Source organism: Paramisgurnus dabryanus, chromosome 17 (genome assembly GCF_030506205.2).
Source record: "Paramisgurnus dabryanus chromosome 17, PD_genome_1.1, whole genome shotgun sequence".
NCBI classification, from domain to species: domain Eukaryota; kingdom Metazoa; phylum Chordata; class Actinopteri; order Cypriniformes; family Cobitidae; genus Paramisgurnus; species Paramisgurnus dabryanus.
In genome coordinates, this window is record NC_133353.1 from 3,526,999 (window position 1) to 3,548,148 (window position 21,150).

The 21,150-nt window shown below is 36.9% G+C and overlaps 1 protein-coding gene across 1 annotated transcript in view; it reads left to right on the forward strand.

The window, feature by feature from the left end:
- Positions 1-21,150, forward strand: part of fam184aa (family with sequence similarity 184 member Aa) — a 36,478-nt gene that overhangs the window by 4,975 nt on the left and 10,353 nt on the right. Inside the window, exons 3-12 of the mRNA XM_065252969.2 lie at positions 3,048-3,183; positions 3,680-3,861; positions 4,385-4,570; positions 6,089-6,211; positions 6,721-6,882; positions 7,648-7,769; positions 8,153-8,303; positions 12,611-12,823; positions 18,695-18,848; positions 19,103-19,230. Coding sequence (XP_065109041.1) covers positions 3,048-3,183; positions 3,680-3,861; positions 4,385-4,570; positions 6,089-6,211; positions 6,721-6,882; positions 7,648-7,769; positions 8,153-8,303; positions 12,611-12,823; positions 18,695-18,848; positions 19,103-19,230 — 1,557 coding nt within the window. The remainder of the gene's footprint in view (positions 1-3,047; positions 3,184-3,679; positions 3,862-4,384; positions 4,571-6,088; positions 6,212-6,720; positions 6,883-7,647; positions 7,770-8,152; positions 8,304-12,610; positions 12,824-18,694; positions 18,849-19,102; positions 19,231-21,150) is intronic.

Sequence of the window (21,150 nt, forward strand, 5' to 3'; positions counted from 1 at the left end):
GCTTTCATGCTTTGAAAGACATATCACAACAAAAACAGGAGTTTTACAGCAACACCAAAGAGGTTTTTTTTACCTTAAAATAACGTTTCCAAAATAGTTTCAGTCGTTCATCCACTCGAAACAGGGTGAACGGCACTTTCACATTCGCTTTGCAGCCCTCTATCGGCCAAAACCGCACTAAAGAAGTTTCCAACCGTCGGGTCACGGTCCTGTAGTTCGAGTGAAAACTACAAAAACTTGCTTTACGGCAGACCTACAATCCAATCAGAGCCAGCTTTGCTGCAGTAGGCTAAATTATTTACGACAGTGGTGATGGACAATTCCGCTTCCGACCTGTAGGGGGAGCAAAGAGCAAAAACTCTTTAGTGTTGCTTTAAAGGGGTCATAGCATGAAAATGTTAGCATTGCCACTTTGTAGGTTTGAGCAAAAATGTGTCGTTTTGGGTGTGTCTTTTAAAATGCAAATGAGCTGATGAAGTGCAAACACTGATCACAATGATGGTGGTTTGATGCAATTCAAACTCAATTGTGCTGTGAATTATTTTTTCTCTCTTTCTTTCTCTCTGCACTAAATGGCAGTGCTGTGGTTGGATAGTGTTCATTAAGGGGGCGGTATTATTCTAATAAGATATCCTTATGACATCATAAGGAAAGCCAAATTTCAATGACCTATTTTTGCTCACACCTACAAAGTGGCAATGCTAACATTTTCACGCCATGGCCCCTTTAATTGCATGGAGCATGGTCAAATAAGTCCATTGCTGCCATAAGAATATATTATTAAACAAATATACATGCTAGCACAAAGTATCACATAATACGTGAATGTGTTAAATTTCAAGAGGTCTTGATAATATTAATTAATAAAAAAAATTGCCCAATTTTTTATTTATTTATTCAAACATATTGGTGGGATGAGAGCATGAACTTTTAAAAGTTGAAAAATAAAGACCACCCTAGGGCTTCTATTGATTTATAATTATAATATTTAATAGAAAAAAATGCAATGCATTTTGCAATGTACTCTCAGTAACAATAAATAGGCTATATGCCTTAGAAAAGACATCAGACTAAGAGTGTGTTTGATGACAGACCTGTTTTTTGCTTTCCTGTATCATCCTGGAAGTTCCCCACGATTCTAACGATGGTAGTTTCTGTTGTCCCACCTGGGAGAAAAAATAGTTAATCAGAGACAGGTATATAAAGACCAGGGGGTGGTAATCCTCATCCCCCCAGCAAATCGCACCCTCTATAGCAGGGGTTCTCAAAGTTTACATTCAAAGGTCCAAATCTGAATTCTCATCATTTTCACAGGTCCGGAAAAAACTTTATGTAAATCATTTGTTTATAAAACAAATCAACACAAATAGTTTGGGAAAAATATAAGTGTATTTTGCATTTAAAGTAAAAAAAATTTTTAAACTTAAACACAAGAAATATGCCAAAAGTAACCAGGTGCAAAATACTGAGCAACCTAATTAGAGAAATGGCATAGTTTGTTCTCCATCAGATGCATAAACCATGAAAAAGTGTGGTTGGTAGGCAGAGACACTGACCAATATTAGGGGTGCACCTATAAATTGCCTGATGATGCTTGCTATGCTTCTTAATGAAGTACGGTGAAATGCCGCTACATCCAAAAGCCAGGGGGCGCTCTCGGGCAGAAACTTAATATGCACTGCAGACGAAGAACCAGAAACACGCAGCTCCAGGAAATGTCTTAAGGATATATTTATATTGCTGTTCTTCAAACCTTTTCAGGTATTTTCATGATAATAAAGAATATGTATATTGATTATGTTTGACGAGTGTTGCTTTTTCAAATACATGTTTTAAACGAATCAAACCAACAGTGATTTCAGATTGATAAGGACTTACTGATCAAAAGCCGTAGTACATGAAGTAGCTGTGCATAATATCTGGGTGTGATGGCTACAGCGTCACACAGGAAATTTTTATATTCGGACCAGGAATATTCTTAAATCTAAAAATAAAAAAAAATAAACGAATGGTTTACAAGTTTAATGTGCATTTGTAAAGTAGCAAATGCAGACATTTAATCAATCACATAGAAATTAATGCACTTGTAATATGAAGTGGACGCGGGTCCGGATCAAGTTCCCGTCGGGTCCGGATCCGGACCGGAGTCCGGACTTTGAGAACCCCTGCTCTATAGAAACTTTTATGTTTGTGTTTTAGAAGCCCTAGAACAGTGGTCTCCAACATGGTGCCAGCCTGTGAATTTTAATATTTATTTATTACATATTTTTATATTGGCTTGGCTTTGTTTATGTGTTTACATTATAAACAATAATATGTATCCCGCCGTTGACGGGATAACTCGTCAATTAAGAGAAAACTTCATTGTCAATGACGAGAATTTTATATTATCCACCAGGGGCGCACTTCCGCAACTTATACAACCCGGAAGTAGCGCCTCACGTGACGTGAAAGAACTCCGTGGATGTTTTAAAATCGCTCTGCATCTGATCTCTATCAAAAGTCCTTCACAAAAATGGAATTATCTCAGCTTTTTGCAAAATTGAGTGTTTTTAAAGGAACCTACCCATATTTGAGAGGTGATAAAAAGAGAACTGATGTAGGTAGGATAAACGTTTTTTGTTTGTTTTTGTCTGTTCTTTCATTTGATATATTGTTTGTTTATATATTTAAAGAAGAACATTTTCTGGAAGGCATTATACTTTTGAAAAAAAAAAACATGAAAAATGCTGGTGCTGGCTGGCAACTTTTTTTAAAAACGCTGGCGGGGAAAGAGTTAACAAGTAAAAAAAATCAACAAGTAAAACAAATTTTTAGTAGACTACATCAAAAAAGTAGCCTTTCAGATTGTTTAATCCATTGTGGTAGCCCTTGCTTGCTCACAAAAAGGTTGCAGACCCCTGCCCTAAAAGCTAAAACGCCCAGAAGAATCACCAATACAATGTGCTGGAGAGTTACAGTTTACATAAGCAGAAAAGAGAAATGATAATAAAAAACTTAAATTGTTTAAAAAAATCTGTTTAAAGGTTTTCTTCTCTTTTTGGCAGGAGTTACACAAGCAGCTTGAGGAGGCCATACAGGACGGAGAGATTTGGGTGATGCAGCTTAAGGACACAGAATATGAGCTGGATGGAAGCCGAGATCGAGTTCAGCAGCAGGCCAATGAAATTCTTCACAAAGCCAGTGAGAATAATGTCATGGCCAAATTACATTTTTCGACCTTGTATGAGAGCGAATAACTCAGGCTGCAGTTTTGGTGGTTTTAGAGAGATTGCACTATTACGATTGAAGCTTTACAGGGCTGTGGTCAGACAGCATGGTGGCCACTGACCGCCCACAGTCTGTTTATTGACCATCTGATGTGTAGTGCACAAAAATTGCCAATTACTGGCTGAAATCGGCCAGTTCCAGTCTGATGGCTGGCTGTACGTCACTCACCGAATAGATACGGTGAGCACTTGTGAGCAAGAACAAATTACATGATTTGTTTTGATACAGTCTTGCAAAGTTCGTTTTTTGGCACTGATAACAAATCGATGTCAATGAGCAGAATTCTGTGTTCCACTTGAGTTGTGATTTGTAGACCAGCCACAATCCAAATGTGTGAAATTTCAATTATTTGAGAGGTGTTAATCTAATCATCAATAAGATAAAACCGGCTATATTTCATCATCAACAGGTCAAATAGGCTCTCTTCAAGCGACTCAAATGAGTCATGAGGCGACTATCAGGGACCTGGGCTCCGAGCAGAACCGTCTGAAAGAGAAGATCCTACAGCTGGAGGAAGAGAGAGAGAGACTACAGAAACAGATTCAAACACTTGAAGAACAACAACACCAGAAGATTCTCAATCTAGAGAAGGTAAAACATTAACAATTATTCTTCCTTCACCACGGGTCTCCTTTTTTTTCAGCAAAAATTTTTTTTTAATCCATTGGCAGATTTTTTTGCTTGTTTTGCTACTGAAAACAAGACAAAAATACTAAGTAAGAAAGTCATTTTTTGCAGTGCACTAAAATAGCTTACATTGATACAAACCAGAGAGCAGATACAAGACTTCATCACATCATGTGTTTTAAATCACACACTCAAAAAAAATGCTGGGTTGTTATGAACCCAAGGCTGGGTAAATATTGGACAGAACACATGTTGGGTTATAAATAGCCCTATGCTGGGTTGTTTTGACGCAAATGCTGGGTTGTTTCAACCCATGGCTGGGTAACACGTTTATTTATTATAACCCAACATGTTTTCATTCCAATATTTACCCAGCATAAGGTTAAAAACAAGCCAGTGCAAATCCACCACTGCCTATTGAAAACAATTATCATGGTCTTCAACATGCTATCAGGGATGTTAATGAAGTGTTATGCTGTTTTGGCAGTCGCTCCGTGAGGAAAAGCAGAACTACGAGATGGAGCTGGCACACGTCAGGGCCAAATACGAGGAGGAAACATCTCATCTGAAGGAAAGCCATACGGAAGCGTTGGAAGAACTACAGGAGAAACATAGAGACCAACAAGAGAGCGCACGCAACGCTTCAGAGAGAGAGAAGAGCCAGTTACTCAACGTAAGATGTCTCCCTGCCTATGAATGCTTAAAGGGACACTCCACTTTTTTTGAAAATATACCCATTTTCCAGATCCTTTAGAGCAGGGATGGGCAACTTCGGTCCTGGAGGGCCGGAGTCCTGCAGAGTTTAGCTCCAACTTGCCTCAGCACACGTGCGTAAAAGTTTCTAGTATGCCTAGTAAGACCTTAATTGGCTGCTTCAGGTGTGTTTAATTAAGGTTGGAGCTAAACTCTGCAGGACACGGCCCTCCAGGACCGAAGTTGCCCATCCCTGCTTTAGAGTTAAACGTTTGATTTTTACCGTTTTGGAATCCATTCAGCCGATCTCCGGGTCTGGCGCTGCCACTTTTAGCATAGCTTAGCATAATCCATTGAATCTGATTAGACCATTAGCATCGCGCTCAAAAATAACCAAAGAGTTTCAATATTTGTCCTATTTACAACTTGAACCTTCTGTAGTTACATTGTGTACTAAGACTAACAGAAAATTTTAAGTTGCGATTTTCTAGCCAGATATGGCACTATATATTATATATATATTCTGGCATAATAATCAAGAAATTTGCCGCCGTAACATGGCTGCAGGAGGCGCAATGATATTACGCAGTGCCCGAAAATAGTCCCCTGCCATTGAAAGTGACCAAGGGGACTATTTTTGGCTGCTGCGTTATATCATTGCGCTACAAAAGAGTCAAGTTTTAAATAGGAAAAATATTGAAACTCTTTGGTTATTTTTTACGCTATGCTAATGGTCTAATCAGATTCAATGATTTGTGCTAAGCTATGCTAAAAGTGCTAGCGTCAGACCTGGAAATCAGCTGAATGGATTACAAAAAGGTAAAAAATCAAATGTTTAACTCTAGGGAAGCTGGAAAATGAGCATATTTTCAAATAAAGTGTAGTGTCCCTGTAATGTCTGGTAAAGAATAGACATTAGTTTTTGCTTTAGTAGCAGTTTATCACTTGATAGACACTCCCATGTGTTTTGTACTCTTCACTATTCTCTGTGTTGTGATTAATAAATAAATGAAACGTAACATGTTGTAAGTGTATTAGAGCTGGGATTTGGGTATGCAAGACCAATTAACAATATAAATATTCAGTCCTATTAAACAGGACCGCTGCATAACCACTGTTCCCAAATGATCTATTCGGCTCCTGAGAGCAGCACCACTAAATGAAATTTTCCACCGCTCCCTCAAGTGTTGATATGCAAACAACCGTTTCTTATTGCAGCAATGACAAAGTGACATTGATATTATTCCCAGTTTTGTAGCTCCACAAAAATGGCTTTCAATCACCATGAATATTGAGACTAATCTACTTGTCATCTTGTGGCAATCATCTCAATTTATTTTTTTGAAAACATTTCCGCGCCCAACAAAGCTTTATCTTCGATGTAATTAAATCGGCTCCATCTGCCAGCGGCAGACTGTCACAATGTCTGGATGTACCTCTTGTTTAATTGCTCTGCTGTGGTTCTTCTAATGTTGTCATTTCATTTTTGCTTACGCAGGAGATGAGACAACAGTTTGAGATTCGCCGTCTGTCATTGGAAGAGCAGAGGAACCACCTGCAACAACAATTAGAGACCATACGAGAGGAACTCACTACAAAGCTCAATATGGCCAACCAAGAGGTTTAGATCCACCATTTCTTATTAATCTTATCAATTATATAAACAGATCATTTCCAGAAACTTTTTTCTTTGTTATCACAACTTGACATAAAGCAATACATCATAACTTGTCATGACAACTGAGACTTTAACTATTATGAGCATCAAAGTTTAATTTCAGTCCTTGCTTTCACATTGATTTCTAGCTTTGACATGACCTTACTCTCTGATATTAAAGATATCAAGGTTGTATTTTTACAGAATGTTCTTTACATTATGTAGGATGATCATGTAGAAAAAAATGTGTAAAAAAATTTCGTAGACTGGGGGCACAGCCGATCGAAAGCAGCTCACCCATTGAGTTTTATGACATCAGCTATGCTGCACAGAACCAAAGCCTAAAACCTAAGCTCACTTAAACCTTTTATTATTCTTTTGCTGCCTTGCAAGCACTGCCATTTCCTTCAGGAAATCCAAATGAAGTTGTAATAGTTGTATATGCATTCAGCTGTCATTGTGGCTTATCTTAGGTGGCTCATCTAAAGGATCTCGTGAAAGAGAGTGAAGAAAATCTGGATAGCGCTGAGAGCCACATCTCTTGTCTTAAAGACAGCCAGGAAAAGCTTCTCATCGAGCTAGACGCCACCAGGTCGAGAGTGAGAGAGACGAGCAGCCTTCTCACGGATCTACAAGTAAAAGAATTTCCTTTTTTGCTCAATTTATCATTTACAACCTGCATGAGTAAATCTCTCTTTCTGATCGAAGATATCAATATAAAATGTTTTAGCATTTAAAGGAAAACACCACAGTTTTTCTATATTTTATGTTCTTACCTCAACTTAGATGAATTAATACATACCTATCTTTTATCAACGCGTGCACTTTTAATCTTTGTAGAGTGCTACGTGAATGTGTTAGCATTTAGCCCCATTCATTCCTATGGCTCCAAACAAAAGTTTCATTTTGTGCCACCATACTTACTCGTGTAACTACTCATGTAACAACTCATGTAACAGTCTGTAAATAGGGAAAACATGGAAGTGTTTGGTGGCTTCTAAATTTATCCCTGTTTGGATCCTAAGGAATGAATGGGGCTAGGCTAAATGCTAACACATTCATGACGCGCTGTACAATGATTAAAAGTGCGCGCATTGAAAAAAGATATGTATTGTCTAAGTTGAGGTAAGAACATTTACCTGGTGGTGTTTTTCTTTAAAATAGCTTGTAGGAGCGTACAAACCGAGAGCTGTGCATTCAGTGGGCCAATCACTGCAATAGAAGATGGATAATGGAGCATGGCGAGATGTTAAAAGAAAAATTAGGCCTCATTCAATTTCGAAGGCGCCCAAAACAGCCGCTTTTGTTCTGCAGTGAAGCCGCAAAAAGATCTCTTCAGCAAACTGTGCTTTTTTGCTTTTACCGTGATGAATCATTATCCATACTTCACACACCAACAGGAAGAGATAGAGAGCCAAAAACAGCAACACGAAGCCCGGGTCATCGGCATCAAAACGGAGGAGAAACAGAAAATGGACAAAATCACGGAGGAGCTGGACCTGAAGTGGACCGACGCTCTGAGGTGCTACTGCAAGCGTATGAGTCACATGATGAGTAATTGTACACGGTGCTAAAAATGGAGCTGAAATTTGCATGCCACATTAAATTGAATAAACTGCGACTGTACCGTGTTTGGTATTTGAGCACACAGTAAATGAAATAATAAATGCTGTAAAGCAAAAGCACTCTGTCTTGGATCAAATCCTATCCAACAAATCGTATTCATCCGGCATGCATTTGGATTAAAATTTGATTGTAATCTGATCTGCACAACTGTATACAGTCAAATGAGTTAACTGAAGGTAACTGAGACATTTGTGGCGCTGTCAATGAGTTAAACAGTTTTAAAAGAATGCATCTTTGTGTCCTTTTTTTTCATCTGCCTCTTTGTTGATGCATCTCTAGGGCCGAGCTGAAGGGTCTGCGAGAGGAGCTGACAGCCGAATATCAGGCAGAAAAACAGATGGCCCTCACACAGCTTTCCCAGCAGAGAGACCTGGAGATGATGGCAGCCAGAGAGAGCTGGCAGAGGAAGGTGGAGGACCTTTTGGAACAGGTAACACACAGTTTGAGAGATGACCCCTATTTATCTATCTGTCTATTGTGTCTGTCTGCCTGTCTTTATAACTATTATTACAATTGCACACAATTGCACAAAACATCTGCTGGGCACCTTTATTTCCCATGATGCTCTGAGTATTTGAGTCTCTCTGACAACCTGCCTCATGCAATCTGTCTTTGTGTTGGTCTCTGGTCACTGCCTCTCATGTCATAGACCTACAAAGGTTGCTGTGTCAGATTTTTGTCATCTGACCTTTTCACCGCTATAGGTCAATATTTTCGTAAAAGAAAAACTTGTCATTTCTTTGTAATCCTATTGGCAAGTAGTTTCTAGATTTAGTAGCTAAACCCTAAACCAACTTTTTTTAGTTAATGATCTGTAAGAATGGGGCTTTACTAGTGCTGTTCATTGATTTGAGTAACTTTCTGTCATTTGGTTATAATGCTCTCCTGATTTTGCCAAGTGGTTGATGTCCTCAGGGCAACATTATGTTAATCCTGGGACAACATTTCAATCAACTAATCAGATTTGAGAAATGAGTTTACAGTATGTTTCAAGATTGTGCTTATAACCATGATTAGCTGCTTCTAAACCATTGTTTTTCACTTATCATTTCACTATGATTTTAGTCTTCGGTTATGGTTAGGGTTGGCGTTTGGGTGGGTTTAGGTTTTATTAACAAAAATTTTCTTCTTGGGTCAACACAATATGTTGCCCTGAAGACATCTCTCACTTGGCAAAATCAGGCCGATGTTGGGTATAAAGTGTTTCAATGCTACAATATATGATGTAAAAATATCTGAGTGCTGCGACTGCTGCCCTCTTCAGGTTGAACGGTAGCTACTGCAGTTGAATTTTCCTATTGGATGTTGCGGTACTACGTGATGTAAGCGGTACGACGTGATGTAAGCGGTACGACGTGATGTAAGCAGGTTCAAGCTCACCATGCCCTTGTTACGAACTCATCACACCCTTGGTACGAGCTCAGTACGTCCCCTCTATCTTCGTTGGGGTTTGCCCACTTTTCTTGCATTTTTAAATATTGCCAGTGGGTGGAGTCCGGCTCTGACCAGGGGTTTAGTTACGCTTTAAGCATAAATGTTCTAAAAACAAGATTTTATATCCAATGTAGCTTTACTTCTCTTTGCTTCGTGTTCCTATTTGTCAGGGGTTTTATCCTAGGAAACACTCGTACTGATAAATATAGATTGAATGCACTATAGGTCGCTTATTTGAAAAGGATCATCTGACAAATGCATAATGTAAATGTACATTTAAATGCAAGTATGTGTTTTTTAAAGGGGACATTTCACAAGACTTTTTAAAGATGTCAAATAAATTGTTGGTGTCTCCACAGTGCGTGTATATAAGGTTTTAGCTAAAAATACCATATGGATAATTAATTATAGCATGTTAACTCTTTCCACGCCAGCCTTTTTTTTTTTTTTTGAAAAGTTGCCCACCAGCATTTGTCCTGATTTTCACAAAAGTTTAAAACAAAAACTTCAAGGAAAAATTTCCTCAAAAAATATACAAACATACAAATATATCAAATAAAAGAACAGACCCTCTGCTTTCAAACAAACAATAAACAAACAAACAAAACGGGAAAAAAAACTATTTCATCCTATATATTTTTTTCTTTGCTTATAAACTCTTAAATATGGGTATTTTTATATATTCTTTTATCATTTACAAAGTGCATTTACAATGTTTGCATTTCTATTGTTTTACTACTTACACAATTATTTAAAGGGTTAGTTCACCCAAAAATTCAAATATTTTTGATGAAAACATGCTGCTGACGTGACCTTCTGATGTAGTTACCCTGATGAGAGCTAGTTAAAGGCGGGGTGCATGATGTTGAGAAACACTTTGGAAACAGGAGTCATGCCAAGTACCAAATCACACTTGTAGCCAATTAGTAGTAAGGGGCATGTAACCGACATAATTATATTTTTTTAGCAAAACTGAAAAAATTTCATTTTGGGAAGGAATTTTGTTAGAGATCAGATTCAGAACGATTATCAAAAGATACACAGGGCCCTATCTTGCACCCAGCGCAATTGACTTTGTCAGTGACGCATGTAAATAATAATAAAAAAAATTTCATAAGAAACCTTAATGTATGTGAACTTGATTTGTAAGTGTACTTTGGGGTTGGACCTTGCTTGCGTTTCTTGGGTCTGATTTCAAAGCCCCAAAACCCTTTCAGCGGTGAGGGTGGACGCAGCGATGTCCTCTGCTGGCATCAGGTCATGTGTAGAGGCTGTCTTTGACTGCTCTTACAAGAACGTCGGTCTCCTCGGCTGTGAACCGCTCCTGGCGTACGCCTTGTAAATCCGTAATAATAATAGCAACCCGCCATGGAACTTGCGCCGTTGCGTTTTAAGGGAATGTTGGATAGCGTTCTTATTGGTTTATTTGACGTTACGCCCAAACCACACCTATGAATAATGAACCTACTTCAGACCAACCCCTTATTGATTTGCACCTGGCGCAAGAGTTATTTCTCCCGCCGGGAAAATAGCAACAGCGCCCAAGATCCGCCCACAAAGTCACTTGCGCTTTCCGCTTTGCACTTGCGTTTCAGATCGTTAAAATAGGGCCCACAGAGTTTAAAATGAGTAAATAACGTTTTTGCTTCAGTTTTTTATAAATTGGGTAAGTGCGCCATCTAGTGAACAATCGCGGTTATGCAGATTAACATATAAATTCATCAGGAAGACTTTTTTATGCAAATGTTTTCTCTTAAATGACGAGATAACTCGTCAATGGCGGGGAAAGATGTGCCATTTTTGGGTGCTGATCTCTGCACTAAATGGCAGTGCCGAGGTTGGATAGTGCGGATTAAGGGGCCGTATTATCACCTTCTGACATCACAAGGGGAGCCAAATTTCAATGACCTATTTTTTCACATGCTTGCAGAGAATGGTTTACCAAAGCTAAGTTACTGGGTTGATCTTTTTCACATTTTCTAGGTTGGTGGAAGCAATTATAGCACTTAAACATGGAAAGTCAGATTTTCATGATATGTCCCCTTTAATGGACATTTATTTTACTGGAAAAGAAGGGGACAATACCAAGCTAGTCTGCTAAGACCATAACTCCAGTGTGGTCCCTCAACCTCACGTAATTCTGTATCTAATAAGTCCCTCAGCAGTGTGTTAAGAAAAATCTCAGTGCCAGTTTCAAAGGCAGTATATACTAAAGCTCCAGTGAAACGCTCTCTTCTTTGTTGGCCTCATTTTATTGCCTCTGCGTCTATTTTCGGCCTGCGATATCCTCCGTTTCTCCCTCTTGGTGATTAGAAAGAATTTACTTCATTATTTCTTCATCTTAATCCTGCTCTTATCTTATTTAATAGTCTGTGAGAATTAAACCCTTCTTATCTTGTAGATTGAGCTGTTTTGAATACATTACTTTTCTCATTTCAGGGTACCTGGGGGTATGTAAAAAAAAAAGGTTTCAAATGAAAATTTAATTTACATAAAACTGATGACACAGCTACATGGTTGAAATGTTTTAATAGCAGCCTGTCTGTACATGTTACAGTACGTGAAGTTGATAGGGAAAGCAGGCACTGGACCAAACCACTGTGAGGCAAGGGTGCAGGGACTCATTTACAATGCGCATTTACAATGTTTGCATTTGTATTGTTTTACTACTTAAACAATAATTTAAAGGGTTAGTTCACCCCAAAATTACAATTTTATCATAAATCACTTACCCCTGTGTCATTCTAAACCACCAAGTCCTTGGATTGTTTTCAAAACACATTTTTAGATATTTTTGATGAAAACATGCTGCTGACGTGACCACCTGATGTAGTTACTCTAATAGCAGTTTGTTAAAGGTGGGGTGCACGATTTTTGGGAAACGCTTTGGAAAAGGGAGTCGGGCCGAGTACCAAAACACACTTGTAGCCAATCAGCAGTAAGAGGCGTGTCTACTAACCGACATCGTTGCCTGGGTTGCGTATGTGTGGGGCGGGTCTATCTAAAGAAGGTCTAGATTCTATTGGGGTAGGGCTGTGTTTGTTTAGGTGACTTTAAATGTCAACATTGGCTTTCCGAGATCATGCACCCCGCCTTTAACATGTAGTTGCAAATTAATAAGAGTTAGTTCACCAGTAGCTGAAAAGCTACTTATGGTTAGTAAAGCATAATCATCTCAAGCATTGATCTTTGTCAGTTTCTTACATTTGCCTTCTCCCAAATCCGAATCGTCTGCAATTCACAGTTTCCTTCTCTCTGAGGGTTCCCTGCGAGAGTTTTCACTCTGTTTTTCTCTTGTGTCAGATCTCATTGCTGAAGCAGAGCCTGGAGCTGCAGATGTCGCAGTCGAAAAGCGCGTTGCAGCAGTTGCAGGCACAGTTCAGCCAAGAGCGGGAACACCTTGCGCAACAGTTGCAGGAACTGGCGATGGAGCATCAGCATAGGGAGCATCATCTGCAGGAAGTCCACTGCTGCACCATGCAGGATTTGGAGGATGCGCAACAGATGGAGCTTAGGGTAACGCCACCATATGCACCAACATGCGCACAAACATAGCCTACTCTTAACAGACATTCACAAAAATACAAGCTGCATACAGTTTAAGCTTGTCACATGTTAAACTGCACATGGAGATACTTTGCATGTCTTGACGTTGTTAGTCTTATTATGTGATTACACTTGAGTCGGGCTCGGCGATATTGACCAAAATTCCTTCAATTTTAAAATTCTATTTGTGGATGATGTATCTCTGTATTTTCTACAAGGTGGTATAGATGTCGTCTCATGTGAGATGTCACAACCATTTTATTAAAAGAGTAGAAGGAAATGAAAACATCCTGGTAGGAAAGCTCACGTCTGACCACAGCGATCATATCTGAGTCATATCAGACCTTACAGATATAGACAGTGTTGTCTAGAGATGCCTACCGATTAGTCGTGATTAATCATTTGCAGAATAAAGGTTTTTGTTTACTAGGGCTGTCACAATGATTAAATAATCGTCTCATCACGATTGTTTGACCTCATCATGATGATTTCAGACCACAATTTATTAGGCAATTAACCGTCAGCGAAATTTCATAATCGTGACAGCCCTATTGTTTACATAATATATGTGCGTGTACTGTCTCTAATAATTATGTACAAATAAACACACACATGCATGTATAATTTTAAGAAAAAATCAACTATATAATAATTATATATATATATATATATATATATATAAATTATATATAAAAAAACATTGTATATACACATGCACATTTTTTTTTTATATATACATGCATTTTTTTGTGTGTATTTTTACATAATTATTAGATAAAGTACATCCACATATATTATGTAAACAAAAACTTTTATTCTGCAAACTTTGGTCACGACTAATCATTAGTCAGCCATAGTGTTGTCTCTTCCTATATCCCGCTGGGAGAAAATACAGATATATTATCAAAACTTGACATACTACCTACCCAGCCCTACACTTGAGTATATGGACAATGCATGGACGAATATACAGTCTCGGCCAAAAGTGATGTCCAACTTTGGCAAATTGATGTCTTCGCTTTTTATTGAAATTAGGGTTGTTGCGGTGACATAATTTTCCCACCGGTTAATCAGCGCGTGACAAACCCGGTGTTACCGGTTTCACCGGGTGGGAGGGGCTTATAAATGGACAGAAGTGCGCATTTTACTTTCACTTTTGAATTAGATGCAACTGTTGTTTAAATCCAGCGCTTGCGTACGCTGCGTTAAATCGCGTATGAATTTGCGTGTAAATGCGAGTGCAACAGCTGGTTTAAGTGCTTGAGTCAATGTGCGCAGGTACTTCTGAGAGAAACCCGCCAGTCCCAAGCAGAGCAACCGGCTATTCCTCCATAAAGCGCTGCTTGAATGATGGGTTTATTATTATTCTTAATGAAAAACACAACAACAAAACGATCTCGCCTACATTAAACATCATATATGCATCTTATAACTGACACCCGCAGCCGCTGCTCTGTGATGACGCGCGTTCAGCTCCGCTGGATTCAGACAGCAGACACATACAGTTGTAAGTGTTTGCTCTCTCTAACGAAACTAAATGATTTAATTACAAGAAAATATCAAAACGACGGTGAAAGACGGTATCGCGGTGGGTAAGTGATCTAACCGGTGAGAGGCTGAAACACCGGTAATCACCGTTTCACCGACTATCGCAACAAGCCTAATTCAAATATATTATTAATGTTTTACTAATAACAACTGTAGATTAAAGGGCACATAGTATACCGATTTTTACAAGAGGCAATATACTGTAAGTCTCAGGTGTGTCCAGAATCTTTCTGTGAAGTTTCCGCTTAAAATACCCCAAAGATCATTTATTATAGCATGTCCAAAAGGCCCCTATTTGGGTGGGAGCAAAAATGCACTGTTTTGTGTGTGTAGCTTTAAATGCAAATGAGCTATTGTTCTTAGCTGCCTTACCAGAAGTGATGCTTTGGTTAAAAATTTTGATTTTACAAAAAAGCACAGAAATATGTCAGACAGCGTCCAACTCACTGAAGGCAGAAACGATGGTAATACAAGACTGCCAGTCAGCGGCCATGGGCGGGGCTTTAGCAGTGTGACATCACATTGCTAAGAGAATCAAAACAGCATGTCTAATAAAACTGCTTTGGTTTAATGGGGATTAAAAAAGGGGTGAATAGATTTTTTTATATTGTAGGGTAGTTGTGTTCACACTAGGGATGCATATCAATTAATCGCGATTAATCTATAGCAGAATAAAAGTTTTTGTTTACATCATATATGTGTGTGTACTGTGTATAATAACTTTGTATAGTTAAATGCACACACATGCATGTATATATTTAAGCAATGTTTACATGTGTATATACATTTGTATATTTATGTATAATTTATATTATATATAAATATAAATACTTAATATATAAATATATTTTTTTCTTAAAATTATACATGCATGTGTGCATATTTATATATACATAATTATTATACACAGTTCACACACATATATGATGTAAACAAAAACTTTTATTCGGCTATAGATTAATCGCGATTAATTGATATGCATCCCTAGTTCACACACTGCCAACACACATTTATGTCCAAACACCTTGTAAACGTGGATTTTGTATAATAGGTGCCCTTTAAATTTCATCATTCAGGAGCAATTTTGAATGTAATATTGACAGAAATTATGGTTTTCTAAAGTTGGGGTGAAACACTGCAAATGAAGAGCTCTTGGATATGTACTGTCATGACACGTTATCTGAGACATCTACTCCTGTGATTTATATACATGCAGTGCACTTTAACCACAGCTTCCCTTTAGCTCAGCTGATAAGAATATGGTGCAATGTCAAGATCCTGCGTTTGATCCCCAGAGAATGCACATTCTGATAAAAATAGCCTGAATGCAATGTAAGATGCTTTGGATGTAAAGCAGCTACCAAATGCGTAAATGCAAACAGATCTCGTTGTTATGCTATAATTCAGATCTATTTATTTTATAGTTTTAGTCTAATATGCTCCAGTCTTTAATCTGGATTCTTGTGGCGTGATGTTGTTACATTCTGCACTGAAACATCCACACATGCATGTACCTCGTTGAACATGCCTGCCACCATTGCTCTATCTGGATGTGATTTGCCATCTCTCATCCTCTATTGATCCCATTCATTGTGTCTCCTCTTATTCTTCTTAAAGGCATAGTTAATAGTTCTTTTTTTCATACAATGAAAGTAAAAGGTGACTAGGGCTATGCAGTAAGTCAATAACATTCTGCTTAATATATTTTATTGGATAAAAGTCGTGCATAATTTTTGGGTGAACTATGCCTTTAAGTTCAAGCTCACTGGACCAGAGCACCCATCTCCACTATGTATGATGTTTATTGTAAATATTGCTCCTTGTCTTCTCAACACACACATGTTTAAGCGAACACCTTTCTCCTTCAGGCAACTGCAACACTGTTGTTTTATTTCAATATTGGACGTGAGCGAATATTTTATGATATCAACCCAGGCGTTTGAAGTAGGAGTGTTGTGTAACGTCTAACAGGCTTTTCTTCATATCTCTCAGCCTGCTTCTGGGGCCAAGAAAAAAGTTTTTAAGCTGATTTGGCCATATTTCAGATTACCGAGTAATGGAAAAACATTAATAGTTGCTTTCATCTCCATCCTTTTCTGTTAGACCTTGAATGCATTTGGTGTCGCTGCATGTTGAAATGGCTTTGTGGATGGACTGTGTAAATGTTTTCACGTTCTCCGCAGATCAGGGCTGGCAGTAGAAAACGATCCATGAAATGAGAGTGTAAAGGATAGAGCTGAATGATTTTCTAATTAGATGATGCTGTTTCCTATTATCATTGTATCGTCATGCACTATAAAGGCAAATGATCTTCTTTGCTTTATCTGTTTCTTCATACACTGTGGTTCAAATGTTTAGGGTCAATTTACTGAAATGTTTCTTATTTTTCTAAAACTCCTTGATTTTAAGGCGTATGCTTAAATATTTTGAAATTGTTTGGAAAAATGTAATAGTGCCAACATATACATTTTTGTATTAAAAACTAATAAAAAAATAAACTAAACTCTAGTGTAATTTAAAAAAGTATAATTATGCGAAACTAATTATTTTTGTATTACAAACAAAATGTTGTTATATAAAAAATGTAATTGTGCCAATATATATATTTTTGGTATTACAAACAAAAGTGTTGTTATATAGAAAAATGTAATTGTGCCAACATATACATTTTTTTGATTGTGTTATATACTTTAATTCTAATCATGCTAAACATTTTTTTATTACAAATGAAAAATTTGTTAAAAACAAGATGTAATTGTGCCAACAAATACATTTTTTGTATTACAAACAAAAATGTTGTTACATAGAAAAATGTAATTGTGCCTACATAAAAATTTTGTGATTGTGTTATATAATATAATTATAATTATGCGAAACAAATTATTTTTGTATTATAAACAAAAGTGTTGATATATAAAAAATTAAATTGTGTCAATATATACATTTTTGTATTACAAACAAAAATGTTGTTATATAGAAAAATGTAATTGTGCCAACATTTTTGATTGTGTTATATACTTCTTATAATTTACTTATATAATTCTAATTATGCTAAACTATTTTTTATTACAAATGAAAAATTTGTTAAATAGAAAATGTAATTGTGCCAACAAATAAATTTTTTGTATTACAAACAAAAATTTTGTTAGATAGAAAAACTGTAATTGTGCAGGGAACATTTTTTATTACAAACAAAAATTTTGTTATATAGAAAAATGTAATTGTGCCAACACATACATTTTTGTATTAAAAACTAATAAAAAATAAACTAAACTCTAGTGTAATATAAAAAAGTATAATTATGCAAAACTAATTATTTTTGTATTACAAACAAATGTTGTTATATAAAAAATTTAATTGTGCCAATATATTTTTGATTGTGTTATATACTTTAATTCTAATTATGCTAAACAATTTTTAATACAAACTAAAAATTTGTTAAATAGAAAATGTAATTGTGCCAACAAATAAGTTTTTTGTATTACAAACAAAAATGTTGTTATATAGAAAACTGTAATTGTGCAGGGAACAATTTTTATTACAAATAAAAATTTTGTTATATAGAAAAATTTAATTGTGCCAACATATACATTTTTTGCTTGTGTTATATAATATAATTATAACTATGCGAAACAAATTGTATTTTTTGTATTGCAAACGAAAAATTTGTTATATAGAAAACGTAATTGTGCCAACAAATTTTTTTTGTATTACAAACAAAAATTTTGTTATAAAGACAAAGTAATTGTGCCAACATATAATTTTATATAATATAATTATAATTATGCAAAACAAATAATTTTTGTATTTCAAACAAAATGTTGTTATAAAGAAAACATAATGTGCCAACAAATGCATTTTTTGTATTACAAACAAATATTTTGTTATATAGAAAAACTGTAATTGTGCGGGGAACATTTTTTTATTATAAACAAAAATGTTGTTATATTGTATAGAAAATTTTATATTTCGATTGTGTTATATAATTATAATTATGCGAAACAAATATTTTTTTGTATTACAAACGAAAAATTTGTTATATAAAAACCATAATTGTGCCAACAAATTACTTTTTTGTATTACAAACAAAAATGTTGTTGTATAGAAAAATGTAATAGTGCCAACATATACAATTTTTGATTGTGTTATATAATATAATTATAATTATGCGAAACAAAACATTTTTGTATTACAAACGCAAATTTTGTTATATAGAAAACGTAATTGTGCCAACAAATAAATTTTTTGTATTACAAACAACAATGTTGTATGTGCATGAATATGTTTGCATAGGAGCTGGAGGATCGTATGAAGCAGGAACAGAGGGAAGAGTTACACGCTTTGCGAGAAGCTCACAGACAGACCCTTGAAATCCTCCGTCAGCAGTCGGACCAGGAGCTGCAGACTCTGCGCTTTGAGCTGGAGGATGAGGGCAAAGCCATGCTCGGTGAGTCATACACCCACCATATTAAATATAGCATCACACACCTTCCTACAGCATCAGAGCCATTAATTGGGTCATTGAAGTCTTTTCATGCATTATACACTTTTGTTATGTAAGTATTTTATAGTGATGATAGCAATCTGTGAGTCACTCGGTGCATCTACACAACATTCTGTACAGACTTGAGATGGTGTTTTGGGAGAGGGACATAGATTTGTGTGTTCTTGGGTTTATACTAGCTTTTGTTTTTGTTGTAGCTTCCCTTCGCTCTGAACTCAATCATCTTCACGCCACTGCCATTGAACATATGAGGCAAGTTCACTTGAAGGAGAACAACGCGGCCAGACGAGAGCTGGATGATACTATTGAACGCTGCAAAGAACATGTGAGGCTTTTTCAAAGTATTACTTTGATAACATTACACCCAGACAGAAATTGAATTGCTGCTTTTGTTGAAATGTGAGCAGGGGAAATGCCAGGTTTAAATTGATGTGCACTAATAGTATGTCAAAGTACTGCTGCTTGTATTGTTAGCAAACATGCAATTGATATAATAAGCTTGTGTAACTTTGACACGCTAGCAAAGTGAAACAAAAATAAAAGAGCAGCTGCTTTAGTTTTATCAACCCTGTTTATACCTGTATTTAGCGTCCTCCACTTCTAATCTGGTCGACCAAAGCATATCTTAATACCAGGTGTAAACAAAGCCTAGGGGTAGGCTTATGTATATAAATTAGGGTGACCATACGTGCCATTCTTCCTGGCCAGGATTTCTGCCACATCTTCCGGAAGTCGTATTTGTTACATTCATTTAAAAACATAAGACATACAATCGTAGTTTCATTCTTACCTTAAAATGTAACTGTTGCTTTTCTGTAATAATAATAATAATCCTCTATGACGTATGCGATTGACAAATATGACTTCCGGAAGACGCGACCGAAATCCTGGCCAGGACGCATCTGGGAAGAATGGCACAGATGGTCACCCTATATAAATGTTGAGTAGTGTGTAAATAAACAAGATTTTTACATTGTCTAGAGAAAAATAGAGAAAATTCCCACCATAGACAGATAGATAGATGGATGGACAGATGGAATGCCGGATAGATAGATAGATAGATAGATAGATAGATAGATAGATAGATAGATAGATAGATAGATAGATAGATAGATAGATAGACGGACAGACGGACAGACGGACAGACAAATAGAAGGAGAGATAGACAGCCAGATGGACAGATGAGCAAGTGGATGGATGGATGGATGGAAAGATTGAACAGATAGATAAACAGACGGACGGACAGGCCAACAGACAGATACATGGATGGACAGACAGATAAACAAATAGATAGATGCATGGATGGACAGACAGATGAACGGATAGATAAACAAACGGACAATGGGCAGACAGACAGATGGATGCATGGATGGACAATCAGATGGACAGACAGACAGATAGACAGATAGATAGATAGATAGATAGATAGATAAATAGATAGATAGATAGATAGATAGATAGATAGATAGATAGATAGATAGATAGATAGATAGATAGATAGATAGATAGATAGATGTTTTTATTTACAGACAGATAAACAGACGGACGGATGGACAGACAGACAGGCCAACAAACAGATGCATAGATGACCAGACAGATGAACAGATAGATAAACAGATGGAAGGACAGACAAACAGACTAATGCAGGGATGGACAGACAGATGAACAGACAGATAGATAGATGGATGGATGGATGGATGGATGGATTTACAGACAGATAAACAGACGGACAGATGGACAGACAGACAGACAGGACAACAAACAGATGCATGGATGACCAGACAGATGAACAGACAGATAGATGCATGGATGGACAGACAGATGAACAGATGGATAAACGGACTGACCGATAGACAGACAGACTGATGCAGTGATGGACAGACAGATAGACAGACAGAAAGATAGATATATGGATACATGCATGGATTTACAGACAGATGAACAGATAGATAAACAGACAGACAGACAGACTGATGCAGTGATGGACAGACAGATGAACAGATAGACAGACAGAAAGATAGATATATGGATACATGCATGGATTTACAGACAGATGAACCGATAGATAAACAGACAGACAGACAGATAGATGCATGGATGGGCAGACAGATGAGCAGATAGATAAACGGACGGATGGATGGACAGACAGACGGATACATCGACAGACAGATGAACAGACAGACAGACAGACAGACAGATAGATAGATGGATGCATGATGGACTGACAGATGAACAGATAGATAAA